General features: G+C 57.1%; 3 protein-coding genes across 6 annotated transcripts; 1 reads left to right on the top strand and 2 right to left on the bottom strand.

Annotated features, from left to right (window-relative positions):
• Positions 1-3: 3 nt before the first annotated feature.
• MAF1 (MAF1 homolog, negative regulator of RNA polymerase III) lies at positions 4-3,076 on the bottom strand. 2 transcript variants are annotated; one of them, XM_082675084.1, is made up of 8 exons: positions 2,733-3,072; positions 1,875-2,000; positions 1,642-1,770; positions 1,402-1,567; positions 1,148-1,269; positions 948-1,067; positions 647-778; positions 4-520 (listed from the first exon to the last, which is right to left on the bottom strand). In XM_082675084.1, exons 2-8 carry the CDS (start codon positions 1,955-1,957, stop codon positions 499-501), a joined length of 774 nt encoding a protein of 257 aa, XP_082531210.1. In that variant the 5' UTR covers positions 1,958-2,000; positions 2,733-3,072; the 3' UTR covers positions 4-498. The 2 variants fall into 2 exon arrangements, with proteins under 2 accessions (XP_082531210.1, XP_082531211.1); XM_082675085.1 differs by lacking the exon at positions 4-520 and having other exon boundaries at positions 712-845; positions 2,733-3,076.
• A 178-nt stretch (positions 3,077-3,254) lies between these two features.
• On the top strand, positions 3,255-7,828 carry SHARPIN (SHANK associated RH domain interactor). Of its 3 annotated transcripts, XM_082675082.1 has the most exons (9): positions 3,255-3,898; positions 4,188-4,362; positions 6,430-6,567; positions 6,639-6,780; positions 6,865-6,955; positions 7,022-7,175; positions 7,255-7,373; positions 7,461-7,589; positions 7,673-7,828. In XM_082675082.1, exons 1-9 carry the CDS (start codon positions 3,542-3,544, stop codon positions 7,754-7,756), a joined length of 1,389 nt encoding a protein of 462 aa, XP_082531208.1. In that variant the 5' UTR covers positions 3,255-3,541; the 3' UTR covers positions 7,757-7,828. The 3 variants fall into 3 exon arrangements, with proteins under 3 accessions (XP_082531208.1, XP_082531207.1, XP_082531209.1); XM_082675081.1 differs by having other exon boundaries at positions 6,865-7,175; XM_082675083.1 differs by having other exon boundaries at positions 3,255-3,778; positions 6,865-7,175.
• Positions 7,829-8,972: 1,144 nt separating this feature from the next.
• On the bottom strand, positions 8,973-11,470 carry CYC1 (cytochrome c1). The gene is made up of 7 exons (XM_082675118.1): positions 11,303-11,470; positions 10,495-10,691; positions 10,286-10,412; positions 10,042-10,199; positions 9,786-9,946; positions 9,377-9,477; positions 8,973-9,273 (listed from the first exon to the last, which is right to left on the bottom strand). Exons 1-7 carry the CDS (start codon positions 11,432-11,434, stop codon positions 9,169-9,171), a joined length of 981 nt encoding a protein of 326 aa, XP_082531244.1. The 5' UTR covers positions 11,435-11,470; the 3' UTR covers positions 8,973-9,168.
• Positions 11,471-15,719: the final 4,249 nt, after the last annotated feature.

Genomic DNA, 15,719 nt, shown 5'->3' on the forward strand with positions numbered 1-15,719 from the left:
GTGCGCACTGAGTCACAGAAACTTTTATTGGAAGCAAACCAGCTGCAGCAAAGTGACACTCAGTGCACGCTGCCCAATGGGCAAGGTGGGGAGTACAAGTGGGCGGATGACCCCTGGGGACCGCCTGCTGGGTCTCCGGCCCTTTGGGCTGGAGTGTGCAGGTCCAGGCCTGACCCTGCACAAAATACAAAAATAAACTCTGTGGTCCAGCTGTCCCTGCCCGTGTCAGTTCGTTTGGGCGGGGCAGTGGCTCTTCCCACCAGGCCCTGTGCCGTTGCTGTCCAGTCCAGCCACAGCGTGGGCAGCGGGAGCCTGTGGGGCTGAGGGGACATCCACAGGCTACAGCCAAAGGGCTAGGCAGGTGTGGCCTGGAGTGGCGCTGGTGCTGTGGTAGCGCCAGGATCTGGCCAGCAGCTGTGGAGGCCCTGCGGCCCCTCAGGTGGGCAGGTCCAGGCACTGTTTGAAGCTGGGTGAAGCGAGGGCCTCTGTTCCTCCTCTTCACATACAGATCACCGGAACCCTGGGCAACGGGCGGCACACAGTGAGTTCTGAGGAGCCCACACTCAGGAGAGCAGGCAGAGGGGGCCCCACCCTGCCCTGCACACCCCAGGCTGAAGGGAGGGAGGCCACTGCAACCGTCACGCACCTGTCCTCTTCCATGGTGCTGGTCTCCTCGTGGCCGCCCTCGCGGCCTCCACCTCCACTCTCCTCCTCCTCCTCTCCCCCGAGCTCCATGTCCAGCTCATTGCCTGCCTCCGACGGAGTGTAGGTGGATCCACTGGGGGTGGGGGGACCAGTCTTAAAACCGCCTACCCCCAGCCTGCTGCTAACCCCAGGGAGGGTGTCTGGGGAGGACAAAGTTAGGAATGGGGTGGGCCAGGCTGGGGAAACGGTGTGTGAGCCAAACAGGGAGGTACAGGAAGGGAGGTGGACAGGTGCCGGCCAACCTGATAGAGCGGCAGCTGAAGAACACGATCCGTTTCAGCCGCTTGTTGTAGAAAAAGTAGTTGAAGGACCAGAGGCTGCCATCTTCCCCGAAGGGATCTGAGTCCAGGTCTGGGTTGTAGCTGGGGCGTGTGGGGCGAGATGCGGTGTTAGGTCCCAAGTGCCACCCGCCCAGGACCCACCTGCAGGGACGCCAGCTCACCTGTAGATGTCGCACTCAGCCAAGCAGATCTCCTCATCCACCGCGTTCCACAGCTGCGGCTTCAGGGCCTTGAAGTCCTCCCGAACAGCGGAGAACAGGCTGCAGTTGACTGCGTTCACCACCTAGGATGGTCACAGTCAGGGCTGACGAGGACCCAGGGCAGCAGGCGTGAACCGGGCCGAGCCCCAGTGAGTAAGGGAGGATGCCAAGGATGGCTGTGGGCCTACAGGTCCCTTCCCCGACCCGACCCTCACCCAGCTGAGGCTGGGCTCCCGGCTGAACTCGTGGCTCCGGGCTCTGCTGAAGTCGTAGTCCGGCCGGAAGGACTCGTTGAGCGTGGCGATCAGGTAGAAGAGGGTCTTGCGGCTGCACTTGTCGCTGAGGGGGCCCTCATCCTCGCCACCCTGGCTCTTACTCAGTCTGCACAGAGAGAAGCGTCAGCCTGGCACTGCCCCGCTTGCCAGTGCACAGTGGGCAGGCCCTGCCCGGCTCACCTGCTGGGGCTGAGGCCCGAGGTCTGGGGTGGGGACAGCGCCTCCAGCACATGTGGCTGGCCCTCCTGGCAGAACTGCTTGAACATGTGCTTGTCATCGCCCGCCATCTTACACGAGTAGCTCTCAATCCTAGAGACGCAGGCACAACCATGAAGCACGCCACCCCCGCAGGCTCAACCCAGAGACAGGGCAGAGTGACCTCTGAGACGCCAGCCCCAGAGCCCCGGCCTCACCTGCCAATGATGTGGGCATCTCCCGTCTCCACGGTCAGCTGCGAGTTGATGGCCTCGAAGCTGGAGTTCTCCAACAGCTTCATGTCCTCGGGGAGGAGGTCCTGTGCTCCAAAGGGCTACTGCTGCCTGAGGATGCAGGTCAGTCCATGGGTGTCTGGCCCTTGGGGCTCCACCTTCAGCCCTCCTCCCAGTAAGTGGCGCCGCTGTAAACAACTTGGGTCCCTCCTGCAGCCTGCTCCCAGGCCTTCAGCACTGGCGGGAGAGGTGATGAGAGCGGCACGTCCAGGCCCCAGATCAGCCACACCTCTTGCACCTCACAGGAGCTCTTGGGCCAGGCTGGGGGACCCACCGGGGATCCTGCTAACCCCGGGGCTGCTGGGTTAGTCTCTCCCTCAACAGCCCCCATCCCGACACAAGAGCCCTACCCACCAAGGGGGGCCCTGCGAGCCCGCGAAGGGACGTGACTCCTGCGGTGCCCCTCCGGCCGGGATCCTCAGCCCGGGTAAGAACCGCACCCAGTTAGGAACCAGATCACCTGGGGCTCGGCCCTGCCGTCACCTGGACGCGGCGCTCTTTCCTGTTCTACAGGCTGCTTTCTAGTGAGCTCCTCCGTTTTTCTCCGAAAGTACGACAGGGAGCGGAGGGAGGCCCCGCGGCCCCCGGAGGGCCTGTCAGCCGGGCAGCTAGGGCGCTACAGCGTCTGCCGGGTCTAAGGGGAACCCCAGCCAAGCCGCGCGAACTACAAGTCCCAGGAAGCCGTGCGCCTAGGGAGGCGCGCGTGCGCTCCAGCGCGAAGCCTGCTGGGGGCTGTAGTTCTGGAGGGCCCGAGTCGGCGCCGGGCACAGGGCGTACCCCTACCTGCTTACTCTGCGCTCAATCGGGCCGGACCGGACCAGGCAGGGTCAGGTCGATTGGCGTCGGTGCGGGTGAGAAGGCGGTGCGGGCCCCGGGTAGCGCGGACGCCTCAGGACCGGAGTGCGGCGCCGCGGCCTCCGCTCGGGCCGCACTGTATCCGGGGAAAGAAGCTCCGCAGCGACGTCCCGTTACTCCCGGCCCCGCCGGCCCATCCGAGCTGCCACCGCGACATAGCCTCGCCCGTGCACGGCGCCCGACTATCGCGACCGACCTGCCCGCCGACCGCCACAGAAGGCCCGAGCAAGCGAGCGAACGACCTCTATCTCCCCGGGCCGGACAACAACAAGCGTCCGCCAGGCCCGGCCCCACGCGTCTGAATGGCCCGCTCCAGACGCCGGGACCGGGAGCTCGCAGAGCCATTGGGGGCAGTACCCGCCGCTCAGTCCCGTCTTCCACTCCTACTGGCTGTGGCGCATGTCCGTCATCTTCTCGGCCGTGCGAACCCGCCTTCCTCCCTGGCGCTCATTGGTCGCGGCCCCTCGCCGGCTCCGCCCCGGGTGCTGTAGGTGTGGGCGAGAGGGGGCAACTGAGTGTTCGGTGGGCGGCGAGAGGCGGGCGGCGGCCCAGAAGGAGCCTAGGAGCGCGTCCGGCTCCCGCCAGACGCGGGGGTCGACAGGGCCGCCGGGCTGCAGCCCCCAGCCGAGCCTCTAGGGCCTTCCAGTTGTGGCAGGTGCTTCAGTCCCTGACGCTTTGCCCAGAATACAGGCCTCCAAGCCCAGCCTCGCCCGCCGGAGTCCGAAGACCCTCTGGCCATGTCCATCGTGGGCGAAGCGGGAGGGTCAGACGGCTCCAACGCTCGGGCGGCGCCCGGAACCCCAGGCTCGCGGTCCCAGTTTCCGGCCGGTGGAGGCGCTCAGCGGCCCGAGGCCACGGAAGCGGGCTCGTGGGGCCGGGCCGGGACCGGACCGGAGATGGCGCCGCCGGCGGACGGCGCGGCTGCGGCCTCCGACGCTGGCTCGGCTGCGGTGCTCCTGGCCGTGCACGCCGCGGTGAGGCCGCTGGGCGCGGGGCCGGACGCAGAGGCGCAGCTGCGGAGGCTGCAGCTGAGCGCGGACCCCGAGCGACCAGGGCGCTTCCGGCTGGAGCTGCTTGGCGCGGGGCCCGGGGCGGTGAGTGGGGGCGGCGGGGGCTGGCCGCTGAACCCGAGGCCATGCCCTTCCATTCGCCAGCTGCGTGCTCTTGAGCAGTTACCTTTTCTTTGCTTCTGTTTCCTTGTGTGTTAAATGGGGATAATGCTGGTACCTCCCTTCGTAGGACTAGTGTGAGAGTTTCATAAGGTAATACGTGTAAAGGGCTTAGGACAGTGAAAGTGGCCTGCAAATGTTACCTCGTGTTCCTTTGATCATCATGCAGTATGTGCTGGGGGAGGCACTGAGCCCGGACTCTCCCCCTCCTCAGGTCAGTTTGGAGTGGCCCTTGGAGTCCGTCTCCTACACCGTCCGAGGCCCCAGCCAGCATGAGCTGCAGCCTCCACCAGGAGGGCCTGGGACTCTCAGCTTGCACTTCGCCAACCCTCAGGAAGCTCGGCGGTGGGCAGCCCTGGTCCGAGGTGCCACCGTGGAAGGACAGAATGGTCAGTGCCCTGGAGTGAAGATTCACTGGGACCGGGATAGTGTTAGTTCTGCAAGAGAACAGGAGTAGCCCCGACCCCCCAGGTCTCGATGGGGGGAGTAGTGGGGAAAGCTGAGCCCACCTTACCCACTGCTGGGGTTCTGGGAGGACTCCCAGGAGGGAGGAAGTAGAGAAAAGGAACAGAGACCGAAGAGCTGGAGCCTGGAGTGCCAGACAATGTGGAGGGGCAGAGCACGCAGGCCCTCAGGACCTGGGTGAGAAGACGGACTATATGAAAAGCTTTGGGAAGGTATTCAGTGGGAGAGTGACAGGCTCAGATTCGAGCTACTTAAGACTGGTTGAGACCTGCATTCGTGTGAGTGGTGCAGATAGGGCCGGAGAGAAGAAGGATGTTTCAGAGATGCTTAGGAGATGGAATTGGCTGGATTTCCTTGAGGTTTAAATGGAAGAGTGAGTGGTTGAGACAGAAAGCTGCAAGGAACAGACACTGGGGAGCTCCCAGATAGAGGACCTTTTTGGGAGGGCACAGAGGTGGTCAAGTTCTTAAACATGTGGGAGGGAAGGGAGATAGGTGGATCTGGACTGGGGCTGGGGCTCTAAAGAGGTAAAGGTTGGGGGTAGAAAAGGTCAACCAAGGTTACCAGAAGAGAGAAGTGGGAAGAGAAGAGGGTCGGGAAGGCAGACAGTGCACCAGGGAAAGTCCACAGATGCATCAGAACAGCCGTCAGAGGTGAGAAGAAAACCATACACTGAGATGAAGAGAGGTCCAGACGACAGCATCTGCAGAGAAGGAAAGGCCTTTGTTTTCGTTCACTCGTTGCCCGTTGGCTCAGCAAATGTGTGTCCAGCACCTGTAGGAAGCGCTCTTTTAAGGCCTTAGAGATTCAGCATGAACAACACTTTAAATCCCTGCTCTCTCGGAGCTGGCATTTCCAGAGAGGAGACAGACGTATGAAATAAGTAAAATAAATTCTGCCAGATGGTGGAAAGGATGGGAGCGCTGGAAGGGAGGGGTTTGCAATTTAAAATAGGGTGGCAGGGAAATCCTCATTAAGGTGACCCTTGAGTGAAATTTAAAGATCATGGGGTGAACCATGTGTCCTGGGAGCAGCAGGTACAGAAGCCCCAAGGCAACAGTATGCATGACATCTTTCGGGCTCGGTGCTCGGGAGCCCTGCTTATCTCGGTGGGAGGACAGCTCAGAATACTGAGGCCACCACAGGAGCTGCATCAGCACCGCGTGGGCAGGGCCTCAAGTGGGTGGTAAGAAGCAGAGACGGCAGCATGCCCAGGGCAGGCATCGGCTGGAGAGGGTTTGGCATGGGGGCAGCCCAAGGTGTTCTGTGACGATGGTAGAGCCAAGAGAGGGGATGGAGGTCCCCGAGGACAACAAAGAGGCCATCTTGGGGCTTCTCTGGTGGCGCAGTGGTTGGGAGTCCGCCTGCCGATGCAGGGGACACGGGTTCGTGCCCCGGTCCGGGAAGATCCCACATGCCGCGGAGCGGCTGGGCCCGTGAGCCATGGCCGCTGGGCCTGCGCGTCCGGAGCCTGTGCTCCACAACGGGAGAGGCCACAGCAGTGAGAGAGGCCCGCGTACCGCAAAAAAAAAAAAAAAAAAAAAAGAGGCCATCTTGACTCCAGGGCTCCTGGTGAGCAGTATGGGGTGGGCTCCTTCTGAGGACCTCCTTTGGTTCTGCTGCGAGGCCAGGGAGCCTCCTGGCTGGCTGAGAGGGCCTGTACAGGCCAAGAGAAGGGGCCCGGCCTCTGTGGAGGAGGGGCACGGGTGGGACTGGGCAGCAGAAGGGACCAAAAGGACTCCAGAGCCCAAGGAAGAGCCAGGTGCAGCTCTGAGTGGAGTCAGCTGGGACCTCTGGAGTTTGCAAGGGCCAAGGCTGGGGAAAAGGCCTGGCTTTAAGTGTGGCCAAGGCGGGGCCCTGGCAGGGGCTGAGCTGAGGAGGGAGGAGACAAAGGTACTGGAAACCTGAGGTCAGAGAGCAGAGGCCTGGGTGAGTACTCAGCTGGGGGCTAGAGCTCAGACCACCAGCCCACCCCACATCTTCCCTCCTAGGCAGTGACAGCCTGACCCCAGCCCTAGGCTCAGAAACGTGCCCTGTTTCCCCGCCCAGTCTCCTTGAAGTACCTGCAACCAAGGCCCCCAAGCCCAAGGTGGATCTTCCTTGGCGCCCTGGAGACTTGATGGAGAAAGGTAAGGGCAGGGGGCTGGAGGGGCTGGGGGGCAGCCCGCGGGGGGCTGTGACGGCCCTCTCTCCCCTGTAGAGGACCTAGCAGGGCACCTGACCCGGGCCATAGAGGGTGGGGATGAGAAGCGGGCAGCCCACGCAGCAGCCATCCTGGCCCAGCATCACGTGGCCCTCAGCATCCAGCTCCAGGAGGCCTGCTTCCCTCCCGGCCCCATCAGGTAAGGCCTGGGGCTTCCATCTCACCCGTCCTCCCAGTCCTGTCAGGTCCCCGGTCTTTACCGCTGACCTACACTCTGGCCCAGGCTACAGGTTACAGTTGAAGATGCTGCGTCCTCTGCCCACATCTCGCTGGCAGTCCACCCCCACTCCACCATCGGGGCCCTCCAGGAGCAGGTGAGCACGGGGTCTGGGGAGCCCTGCTGGGGGGACCTGGGTGACATTCCGACACTCTGGCCCCAGGTATTCTCGGAGTTTGGCTTCCCACCGGCTGTGCAGCGCTGGGTCATCGGGAGGTGCCTGTGTGTCCCCGAATACAGCCTTGCTTTCTATGGGGTCCGGCGGGATGGGGATCCTGCTTTCCTCTACCTGCTCTCAGCCCCCCGAGAGGCCCCAGGTCAGTCCTTGATTGGAGTGGGATGAGGAAGGTGGGGTGCAGCCTGACATGGTCCTGAGCCTCATTCCCTCTTTGGCAGGACGCAATCCTCAGCACCCCCAGAAGATGGATGGGGAACTAGGCCGCCTGTTTCCTCAGTCACTGGGGCTGCCCCAAGCCCCTCAGCCAGCTGGCTCCAGCCTGCCCAACGCCCTTCAGGTGGGCAAGGGACTGGGCAGGGAGGGCCTAGGAGGCTGTGGGCATTGAAGGAATGGGTAAGCAGTAACTGTGTCCTCACCTCCCCAGCCCGGCTGGCCCTGCCCTTCCTGCACCTTCATCAATGCCCCAAGCCGACCCGGCTGTGAGATGTGCAGCACCCAGAGGCCCTGTGCTTGGGACCCCCTTCCCACAGCCTCCACCCAGCAGCTACCAAAGGTACCAGGGGCAGAGGCAGGGGAGGGGATGGGGGCAGGGGGGCAAAACAAGCAGAATGACCCATCTTCTGCCCCTGCCCCCAGGTCACAAGGAGAGAGGATGGCCCTTCCCTTCCAGGCCCAAGGTCCCTGGACCCCCTCCTGAACCTCTCAGGGAACCTCTGCTGACTGACCGCTCGCTGGAGACAAAACCGGGGCTGCCAGGGAGGGGCTGTGAGCTGGAGTCATTAAATACACTTGTGAGCCAGCTGGGTGCCCCTTTACTGTGCCCTTGTGCAGACTGGGCTGCTGGGAGAATGCAGAGCAGGGTGCAGCCCCACTCAGATGAAACTGAGTGGCAGAGGCAGGGGTGGCGGCTCCCGAGCTGGGCCCAGGTGGCTACTGAAGAGCATACTTGGGACGCAAGTCCCCTGAAGTCTCCCAGGCCCCAAGGGTGCTTAGGACACCCCCTGCCTGCTGACCACTGGGCTGGGCCCTCTGAGCCCCACCCAGCCCTCAGCTGACTGGCCCTCCTTTTCCAACCAGAGTTTTTCAGGCACACACCCTCCCTCTGCCTTTCTCCTCTCTGCTCTTGCCCTCCCCACGCTGGTCCCCACTCCTCTGGGCTATTCCCACCAGGCTGCCCTTACATTCCCTGCTTGGGGACAAGAAAAGCTCAGAGGATAAGAGCCCCGAGCCAGGGCCCAGGGCTACTACTAAGAAAACACCGCCATGGCCCTCTTGCTACTGACAGGTCCATGGCTGTGTTAGCCCAGCCACTGTCTGGCCGTGTGGCCTGAGCCCACTCCCAGCCGCCCTGTAGACTGCTAGGAGGTGCTGTCCCCTCACAAAAACCGTGACCCTTGAGTCAACAGCACCTCCAGCTGCCCAGCCAAGAGACCAGAAGCACCTCTGGGTGGCCTCCGCCTGCCTCTCTGCTTCCTTGGTGAGGTTGAGCGCTGCCCCTCCTCTCCCGGCCACCGCCCAGCCCTGCCTGCCCCTGAGCCCCAGGAACAGCTCCTGCAGCTCCTACTTTAGGCCAGCCTCTCCCTGGTTGAAATCCTATGCAGGGCTCCCCGCCGCCTGCAGGATGAAGGCCAAGTGGTTCAATACACGGACACTGGTGGGTTACTGCAGCAGGGCCCTGGGTCCCTGGGCCGTGTCCGGCCAAGCGAAGCCCTTTCCACCTGGAACCAGGTTCTCTCCACTCCTGTCAGTGTTGCCGCTTTCTCTAACAGCTAGTTCTCTGCTTCCTGTCCCACGCTCACTGCTGGCTGGACTCCCAGCATTCAGGGCAATGTTGACCACACTGCACTGGACACCCCGGGAGCTCTGAGGGCAGGGATCTTCGTCCCAGAGTCCTCTGCAAACCTGTATTCCCATCACACAATAGCTCAAATGGGTATATTGAGAAACTTAATTTATTTCTATGATGGGCGCTGAACGATCTGGAGCTGGAACCCCGTCTCCTGCCCCTTCCCCTCTGTCCCAGAGGAAGAGGGGCTTGGCCAGGAGGGCCAGCTGGGACCTGAACAGGCCCAGGGTGGCTCCTTGGCTTGAGGACCCATTCAGGCAGGACAGCAAGCAGACACTGGGCAGGGTCACTTGGGTGGCCGATATGCCAGCTTCCGGCTCTTCAGGACTGACCACTTATGCCGCTTCATGGCATAGACCAGGGGCAAAAGCAAGCCCATCATCATCAACATCTGGGGGGGGAGGCAGGCTCAGAGGAGGGAGGCAGGAAGGAGCCCTGCCCAGCTCCCAGCCCCTCCCCCAGGCCCACTGTGCCCCTCCGCCCAGCCCTCTCACCTTGAGCCCCATGCGTTTGCGATGGTCATGTTCTGGTTCAGATGTCCAGCGCAGGAAGGTACTCACGTCCTTGGCTACCTGGGACATGGTAGCTGGGGTGCCTGGACCAAGGACAAGTGGTACGAGCTGCCCGTGGGTGTCCCTGCCCAATTTGGGGTAGCCCAAAGAGCATCCTCCACCATGGGGCAGAGACGGGTTCCTGCCCACAGCTTCAAAAGGGATGGGACCCACCCTACCACCAGCCAGCACACAGATGGCCTCAAGGCTGCCCATGAGCCTCCTCAGAAACACACAGTGTCCCAGCCAAGGAAGGTGCAGGCACTCTTGGGCCAAGAACACCAGGAGAGCATCCCTGGCAGTGGGGAAAGTAGGACCCAGCTTGCCCACCCCCAGCGTGGGGGCCTCTCACCGTCGTCAAACTCCAAGACTTCATTGTAGATGGGAGGCGCCATGCCAATGGCCTGGCCAGGAAAATAGGGATTGAAGTGGAGGCCTTCTCGCAGCGACACCCCAGTGGGTGGCTCACAGTAGCCCGTGAGTAGGGAGAAGACGTAGTCCTCACCACCGTGCCTGGGACCAGATTGGGGTCTCCTCAGCCCCTGGCATGAGGCAGCCCTTCCCGCCGTCCCCCGCCACACACACACCCGGCCACCGCAGGCCAGTACCTAGCTCGCACGACGTAGCTGAGGTCAGGGGGCAGTGCTCCGTTGTTGGCCGCTCGTGCAGCCTCAGGGTTGGGGTATGGTTTGGGGAAGTAGTCAGACAGCTTCCCCGGCCGCATGAACATCTCCCCGTTCTCGTTGGGGCCGTCCTCAACCTCCACCTGCCACCAAGAGCCCCATCACAACCCTGCTGTCCAGCACAGCAGGAGCCCCTATCTGTGGGTCGTCGGCATCCCCACGTCCCCACCTCCTCAGCCAGCGCCTTAGCTTCATCCTCTGTGTAGCACACGCCCACCAGGTGGCGGTAAGCCACGTAGTCCATGCTGTGGCAGGAGGAGCACACCTGCTTGTACACCTGGAAACCCCTCCGGATGCTAGAGACACAGAAAGGGTTAAGGGCGCCGAGGATTCCACCCCACCCGGCCCACCCAGAAATTCCCCCAGCCAGCCACACACCTGGTGTGGTCCAGGGAGGAGAGGAGGCCGCGGTGGGACCACGGATAGCTGGGGGGGTGCAACTCCAGGTCACTGGCACTCACCGCTGAATGCAGAGCCACAGCCAGCCCTGCACCCCCTGCCGCCAGCATGCCAAGCGCTGACAGAATCACTTTCCGGCCCCGGGACGGGCCAGACTTCGACGACAGGGACACTGCCTGCAAGAGTCCCGCTCAGCGCCTGCCAGAACACCACCCAGCCCTACCTGGGGATCTGACTCTCAGCGCCTACCTCTCCCAACTCAGGCACCCAGCACCGGCCACCTCCCGCGCCACTGCCCTCCCCACCCTCCCCGCTGCGGACCCCTCGACCGGAATTCGGCCCTGAGGGCGGGGGGGGCGGGTTGTGAGGCGTGTTCTTAGATCCTGCGCCAGGAATCGGGCCGAAGTGAGCAAGGGTGCTGGGGCAGGCCAAGGTCACAAGCAGCTGGCCGAGATCAGGCTGAGGTCACTTTAGGACGCGGGCCCAGTCTGGAAGGCCGGAGAGGGGAGCGGGCCTGGGCGCGCCCCCCGGGGAAGCGCCCAGTCCCGAGCCGGCAGCGAGCCCGCCCCGCCGCCCCCCACGCTCGGCACCAGGTGCCTGTGCTGCTCGGAGGGGTGGGAGCACAGCCCTGCTCCCAAGGTCGGCAGGCAGCGGGGGTCCGGCCGGGGCGGGGGCCCGGGTGCGAAGGCTGCTCCCGCGCTGCCCGGCCCGCGCCCGGAGCCTCCCAGCGGTGACCTTCACCGGCCTGCGGGTCCGCGCGGCGGCCAGGGTTAAGACCAGCTCTCACCTGGGGTGTTCGCAGTGGGAGCTGCCCGGGCCGCGCACCGCTCAGCAGACCCCGGGACCGCGCGCCCGGCAGCCCCGCGCCCCGCGGGCCCAGCCCTAACCCGCGAAGCGAAGCCACCGCCGCTGCCGCCATATTGCCCCTCTTCAGCGCGGCCGCCGCTACCGTGGGCCTCTGCGGCGCCGAAAGAGCTTAAACATCGCGAGAACCGGGGAGCGTGGGAGGGCGCGGGGCGGGGGCGAGGCGGGGCTCTGTCAGTCAGGGCCGGGCACCGCCTCGCCGCGCTACTCCGGTCGTCGTGGAAACCAGCGGTTGGGCGGGTCCTCGTTGCGTCTCTCTGTTGCCGTGACAACTCCCAACAACCCTGGTTTCCCTGATCCCGCCGCTGGTCTCCGGGGCTCAGCGGTGCTGCGCCCCCCACGCCCGGACGCCCCCAACCCGGAATCCACCGCTTTTCGAAGGCATCGCACGCTTTCGTCCAGCAACATTTCCAGACCTGGCGCAGTGGCAGAACACCCTCACTGCAAAGCACTGATATTACTTAACCAGTCAGGTGATCCCCTGGAAGGCCCCTCTCGCCGAGCCCACTCAACTTGCCCAGTGCTAGTAGCCTATTCCCCGAGGCTGTTGAAGGCAATTACTGGCAAGTGTTGTAGTTTCAAAGCTGTAATCTCCCTGAGGCAATGGAGAACAGCTGGGGCAAATAACAGACTAACCAAAAAGCTTAAAAGGAAGAACTGGGGAATACATTGTCCACAGGGGCGCTGAAAAGCCCTACAAACTTCCGGAATACCGTTGGTCAAAAACATAAGTAAGGGCTGTGCATATACTCATGAAAGACCTGACCTTGAGTCTCTGTGCACAGGTGAAGCCTAAAGCAGAGTTGTAAACTGCCTGGCTGAATTCCGAGAGCATGTCCCACATACACACAGAGCCACTTGGGAATGACAGAGATTTATTGGTTCCAGACACTTAAGGAAATTTCTGTCCAATCATTTATCTGACCACTAAGCTAACCAGGTAGAGACTTCAGTGGCTACCCATGACAAATAATAGACTTGACAGAATTAGTTCAGAAAAGCCAATACACAAACACAACTACCATAGCAGCAACAGCAACAAAACCTGGAACCTGATTTCCAGAAATGCCACATTATATCATTGAAAATGTCTAGTTTTCAACAAAAAATTATGAGACATCCAAAGAAACAAGAAGGTCTGGCCTATAAATAGGGAAAAAAGAACCAATCAATAGAAACTATCTCTAGGGAATCTTAACTATTTAAATATGTTTGGGGGGATAAACTGGAAGATTGAGATTGACATATACATACTACTATGTATAAAATAGATAATTAATGAGGACTGAGGACCTACTGTATAGCACAGGGAACTCTACTCAATACTCTGTAATGACCTATATGGGAAAAGAATCTACAAAAGAGTGGATATGTGTATATGTATAACTGATTCACTTTGCTGTGCAGCAGAAGCTAACACAATATTGTAAATCAACTATACTCCAATAAAAATTAAAAAAATAATAAAAAATTTTAATAAAAAACAATTAAATTTAAAAAATGTTCAAAGAGCTAAAGGAAACCATTATGTCTAAAGAACTAGAGGAAAGTATGAGAATAATATCTCATCAAATAGAGAATGTCAGTAAAAAGAAATTATAAACAGGATCCAAATGGAAATTATGGAGTTGAAATGTACAATAATGGAATTGAAAATTTTTACTTATGGGGTTCTACTGCAGATTTGAGCAGGTAGAAGAAAGAATTAGCAAACTTGAAGTTAGGTCGGTTGAGATTGTCTGGTCTGCAAAACAGAAAAAAAAAATAGAGAGAAAAATTAACAGCGCCCCAGAGACCTGTGGGACACCATTAAGCATACCAACCTATACATAATTCTCAGGAGCAGAGGAGAAAGAGGGGCAAAAAGAATATTTGAAGAAATTGTGACTGAAAACTTTCCAAATTTGATGAAAAACATGGATCTACACATCCAGGAAGTTAAAAAACTCCAAGCAGGATGAAGTAAAAGAGGTCCACACCTGTACACATTATACATTGTTGAAAAGCAAAGAAAAGGAATCTTGAAAGCAGCAAGAGAGAAGTGACTCATCACATATAAGTGGTCCTCAATAAAATTAACAGAAGATTTCATACCAGAAACCATGGAGGCCAGAAGGTGGTGGTATGACATATTCCAAGTGCTGAAAGAACAAACTTGCCAACCGAGAATTCTATATCTGTCAAAATCATCTCTCACAACAAGGGGGCAGGGACTTCCTTGGCGGCACAGTGGTTAAGAATCTGCCTGCCAATCCAGGGGACATGGGTTCAAGCCCTGGTCCAGGAAGACCTCATTTGCCACGGGGCAACGAAGCCCATGCGCCACAACTAAGATCTCACAAGCTGTGTGGTGAGGCCAAAAAAAAAAAAAAAAAAAAAAAAAAAAATCTATGGGTATAGACACAGAATATATGAGGTGGAATATGTGGCAATAAATTAAGAAGGGGTAAACAGCTATACAGGAGCAACATCTTTTAATACAGTTAAAATTAATGTAATTTTAATCTAAATCAGATTGTTACAAATTAAGATGTCAGTTGTAATCCCAAGGGTAACCACTAAGAAAATAACTCAAAAAATGTAGTCAAAGAAATAACAAAGGAATTAAAGTTGTTCACTGGAAAATAACACACACACACACACACACACACACACAAAGACAATAATGAAGAAATTGGGGGCAAAAAAGACATAAGACACATAGAGAGCAAATATCAAGATAGCAGGTATAAATTGTACTATATCATTAGTTACGTTAAATGTAAATGGATTAAAGTCTCCAGTTAAAGGGAAGAGATTGGCACAGTGGATTTTTCTTTTTAAAGTCATGGTCCAACTATATAATGCCTATAAGAAACACACTTTATATTCAAAGACACAAATAGAAAGTAAAATTTGGAAAAAAGGACACTTCACCAACAGTAACCAAAACAGAGCTGGAGGGGCTATACTGATATCAGACAATATAAACTTTAAGACAAATGTTTGTATTAGAGTTAAAGAAGGACATTTTATAATGAAAAAAGGATCCATTCATCAAGAAGAAATGACAGCTATAAAGATATATTTGCCTAACACAGCCCCAAAATACATGAAGCAAAACTGGACAGAATTGAAAGGAGAAATAGAAAATTTAACATAACAGTTGGAGACTTCAGTACCCCACTTTCAGTAATGGATAGAACAGCTAGACAGAATATCAGCAGGGAAAGAGGAGACTTGAACAACACAATAAGCCAACTAGACGTAACGGGCAGCAATGAAACACTCCAACAACAGAAGAGTACATATTCTTCCCAAGTGCACATGGAATATTCTTCAGGATAGATCATATGTTAGGCAATAAAACAAGTCTCAATAAATTTAAGAGTAGTAAAAGCATACAAAGTTTGTTTGCTGACTACAACAGAATGAAATTAGAAATCAATAACAGAAGGAGAGTGGGGAAATTCACAAGTATGTGAAAATTAAATGACATACTCCTAAATAGACAATTAGTCAAAGAAGAAATAACAGGGAGGGACTTCCCTGGTGGCTCAGTGGTTTAGAATCTGCCTGCCAATGCAGAGGACACGGGTTCAATCCCTGGCCCGGGAAGATCCCACATGCTGCAGAGCAACTAAGCCCATGAGCCACAACTACTGAGGCTGCACTCCAGAGCCCGTGGGTCACAACTACTGAAGCCCATGCGTCTAGAGCCTGTGCTCTGCAACAAGGAAAGCCAAGGCAATGAGAAGCCGCGCACCACAATGAAGAGTAGCTCCTGCTCACAACAACTAGAGAAAAGCCCGTGTGCAGCACCGAAGACCCAACACAGCCAAAAATAAAAATTAAATTAAAAAAAAAATCACAGGGAAAATTAGAAAATACTCTGAGATGAATAAAAACAAAAACACAACATACTGAAACTTAGCACCATCAAGAGAGCTGCTAAGAGGGAAATTTAGAGCTTTAAATTACTGTATTAAAAAAATAATAAGATCTTAAATAAATAACCTAACATTCTAACTTAAAAAACTACAAAAAGTAGACAATCTAAACCCAAAGTAAGCAGAAGGAAGGAAATAATAAAGATTAGAGCAGAAACAATTGAAACAGAGAATAGAAAAACAACAGAGAAAATAAACTAAAAGTTGATTCTTTAAAAAGATCAACGAAAATGACACACCTGTAGCTTGACTCACTAAGATTAAAAGAGAAGACTCAAATTGCTAAAATTAGAAATGAAAAAAGTGACATTACTACCAACCTTACTGAAATAAAAATGATTATAAGGTAACACCATAAATAATTTATGCCTCCAAATTAGATGACCTATATGAAATGGCCAGATTCCTAGA

The sequence above is a fragment of the Grampus griseus genome (genome assembly GCF_964374135.1).
Source record: "Grampus griseus genome assembly, chromosome: 17".
NCBI classification, from domain to species: Eukaryota; Metazoa; Chordata; class Mammalia; order Artiodactyla; family Delphinidae; genus Grampus; species Grampus griseus.

What these genes read in the sequence shown, in the direction of transcription:
- MAF1 (XM_082675084.1), bottom strand. Translation starts at nt 1,957, where the DNA reads ATGAAGCTGTTGGAGAACTCCAGCTTCGAGGCCATCAACTCGCAGCTG. An exon ending in GATGCCCACATCATTGGCAG is followed by an intron (nt 1,771 to 1,874) that starts GTGAGGCCGGGG and finishes CTGCGTCTCTAG; the next exon opens with GATTGAGAGCTACTCGTGTA. An exon ending in GCTGAGTGCGACATCTACAG is followed by an intron (nt 1,068 to 1,147) that starts GTGAGCTGGCGT and finishes CACACGCCCCAG; the next exon opens with CTACAACCCAGACCTGGACT.
- SHARPIN (XM_082675081.1), top strand. Translation starts at nt 3,542, where the DNA reads ATGTCCATCGTGGGCGAAGCGGGAGGGTCAGACGGCTCCAACGCTCGG. An exon ending in TGGAGACTTGATGGAGAAAG is followed by an intron (nt 6,568 to 6,638) that starts GTAAGGGCAGGG and finishes TCTCCCCTGTAG; the next exon opens with AGGACCTAGCAGGGCACCTG. An exon ending in AGCCCCCCGAGAGGCCCCAG is followed by an intron (nt 7,176 to 7,254) that starts GTCAGTCCTTGA and finishes CCTCTTTGGCAG; the next exon opens with GACGCAATCCTCAGCACCCC.
- CYC1 (XM_082675118.1), bottom strand. Translation starts at nt 11,434, where the DNA reads ATGGCGGCAGCGGCGGTGGCTTCGCTTCGCGGGTTAGGGCTGGGCCCG. An exon ending in TCCCACTGCGAACACCCCAG is followed by an intron (nt 10,692 to 11,302) that starts GTGAGAGCTGGT and finishes GGACTCTTGCAG; the next exon opens with GCAGTGTCCCTGTCGTCGAA. An exon ending in GCAAACGCATGGGGCTCAAG is followed by an intron (nt 9,274 to 9,376) that starts GTGAGAGGGCTG and finishes CTCCCCCCCCAG; the next exon opens with ATGTTGATGATGATGGGCTT.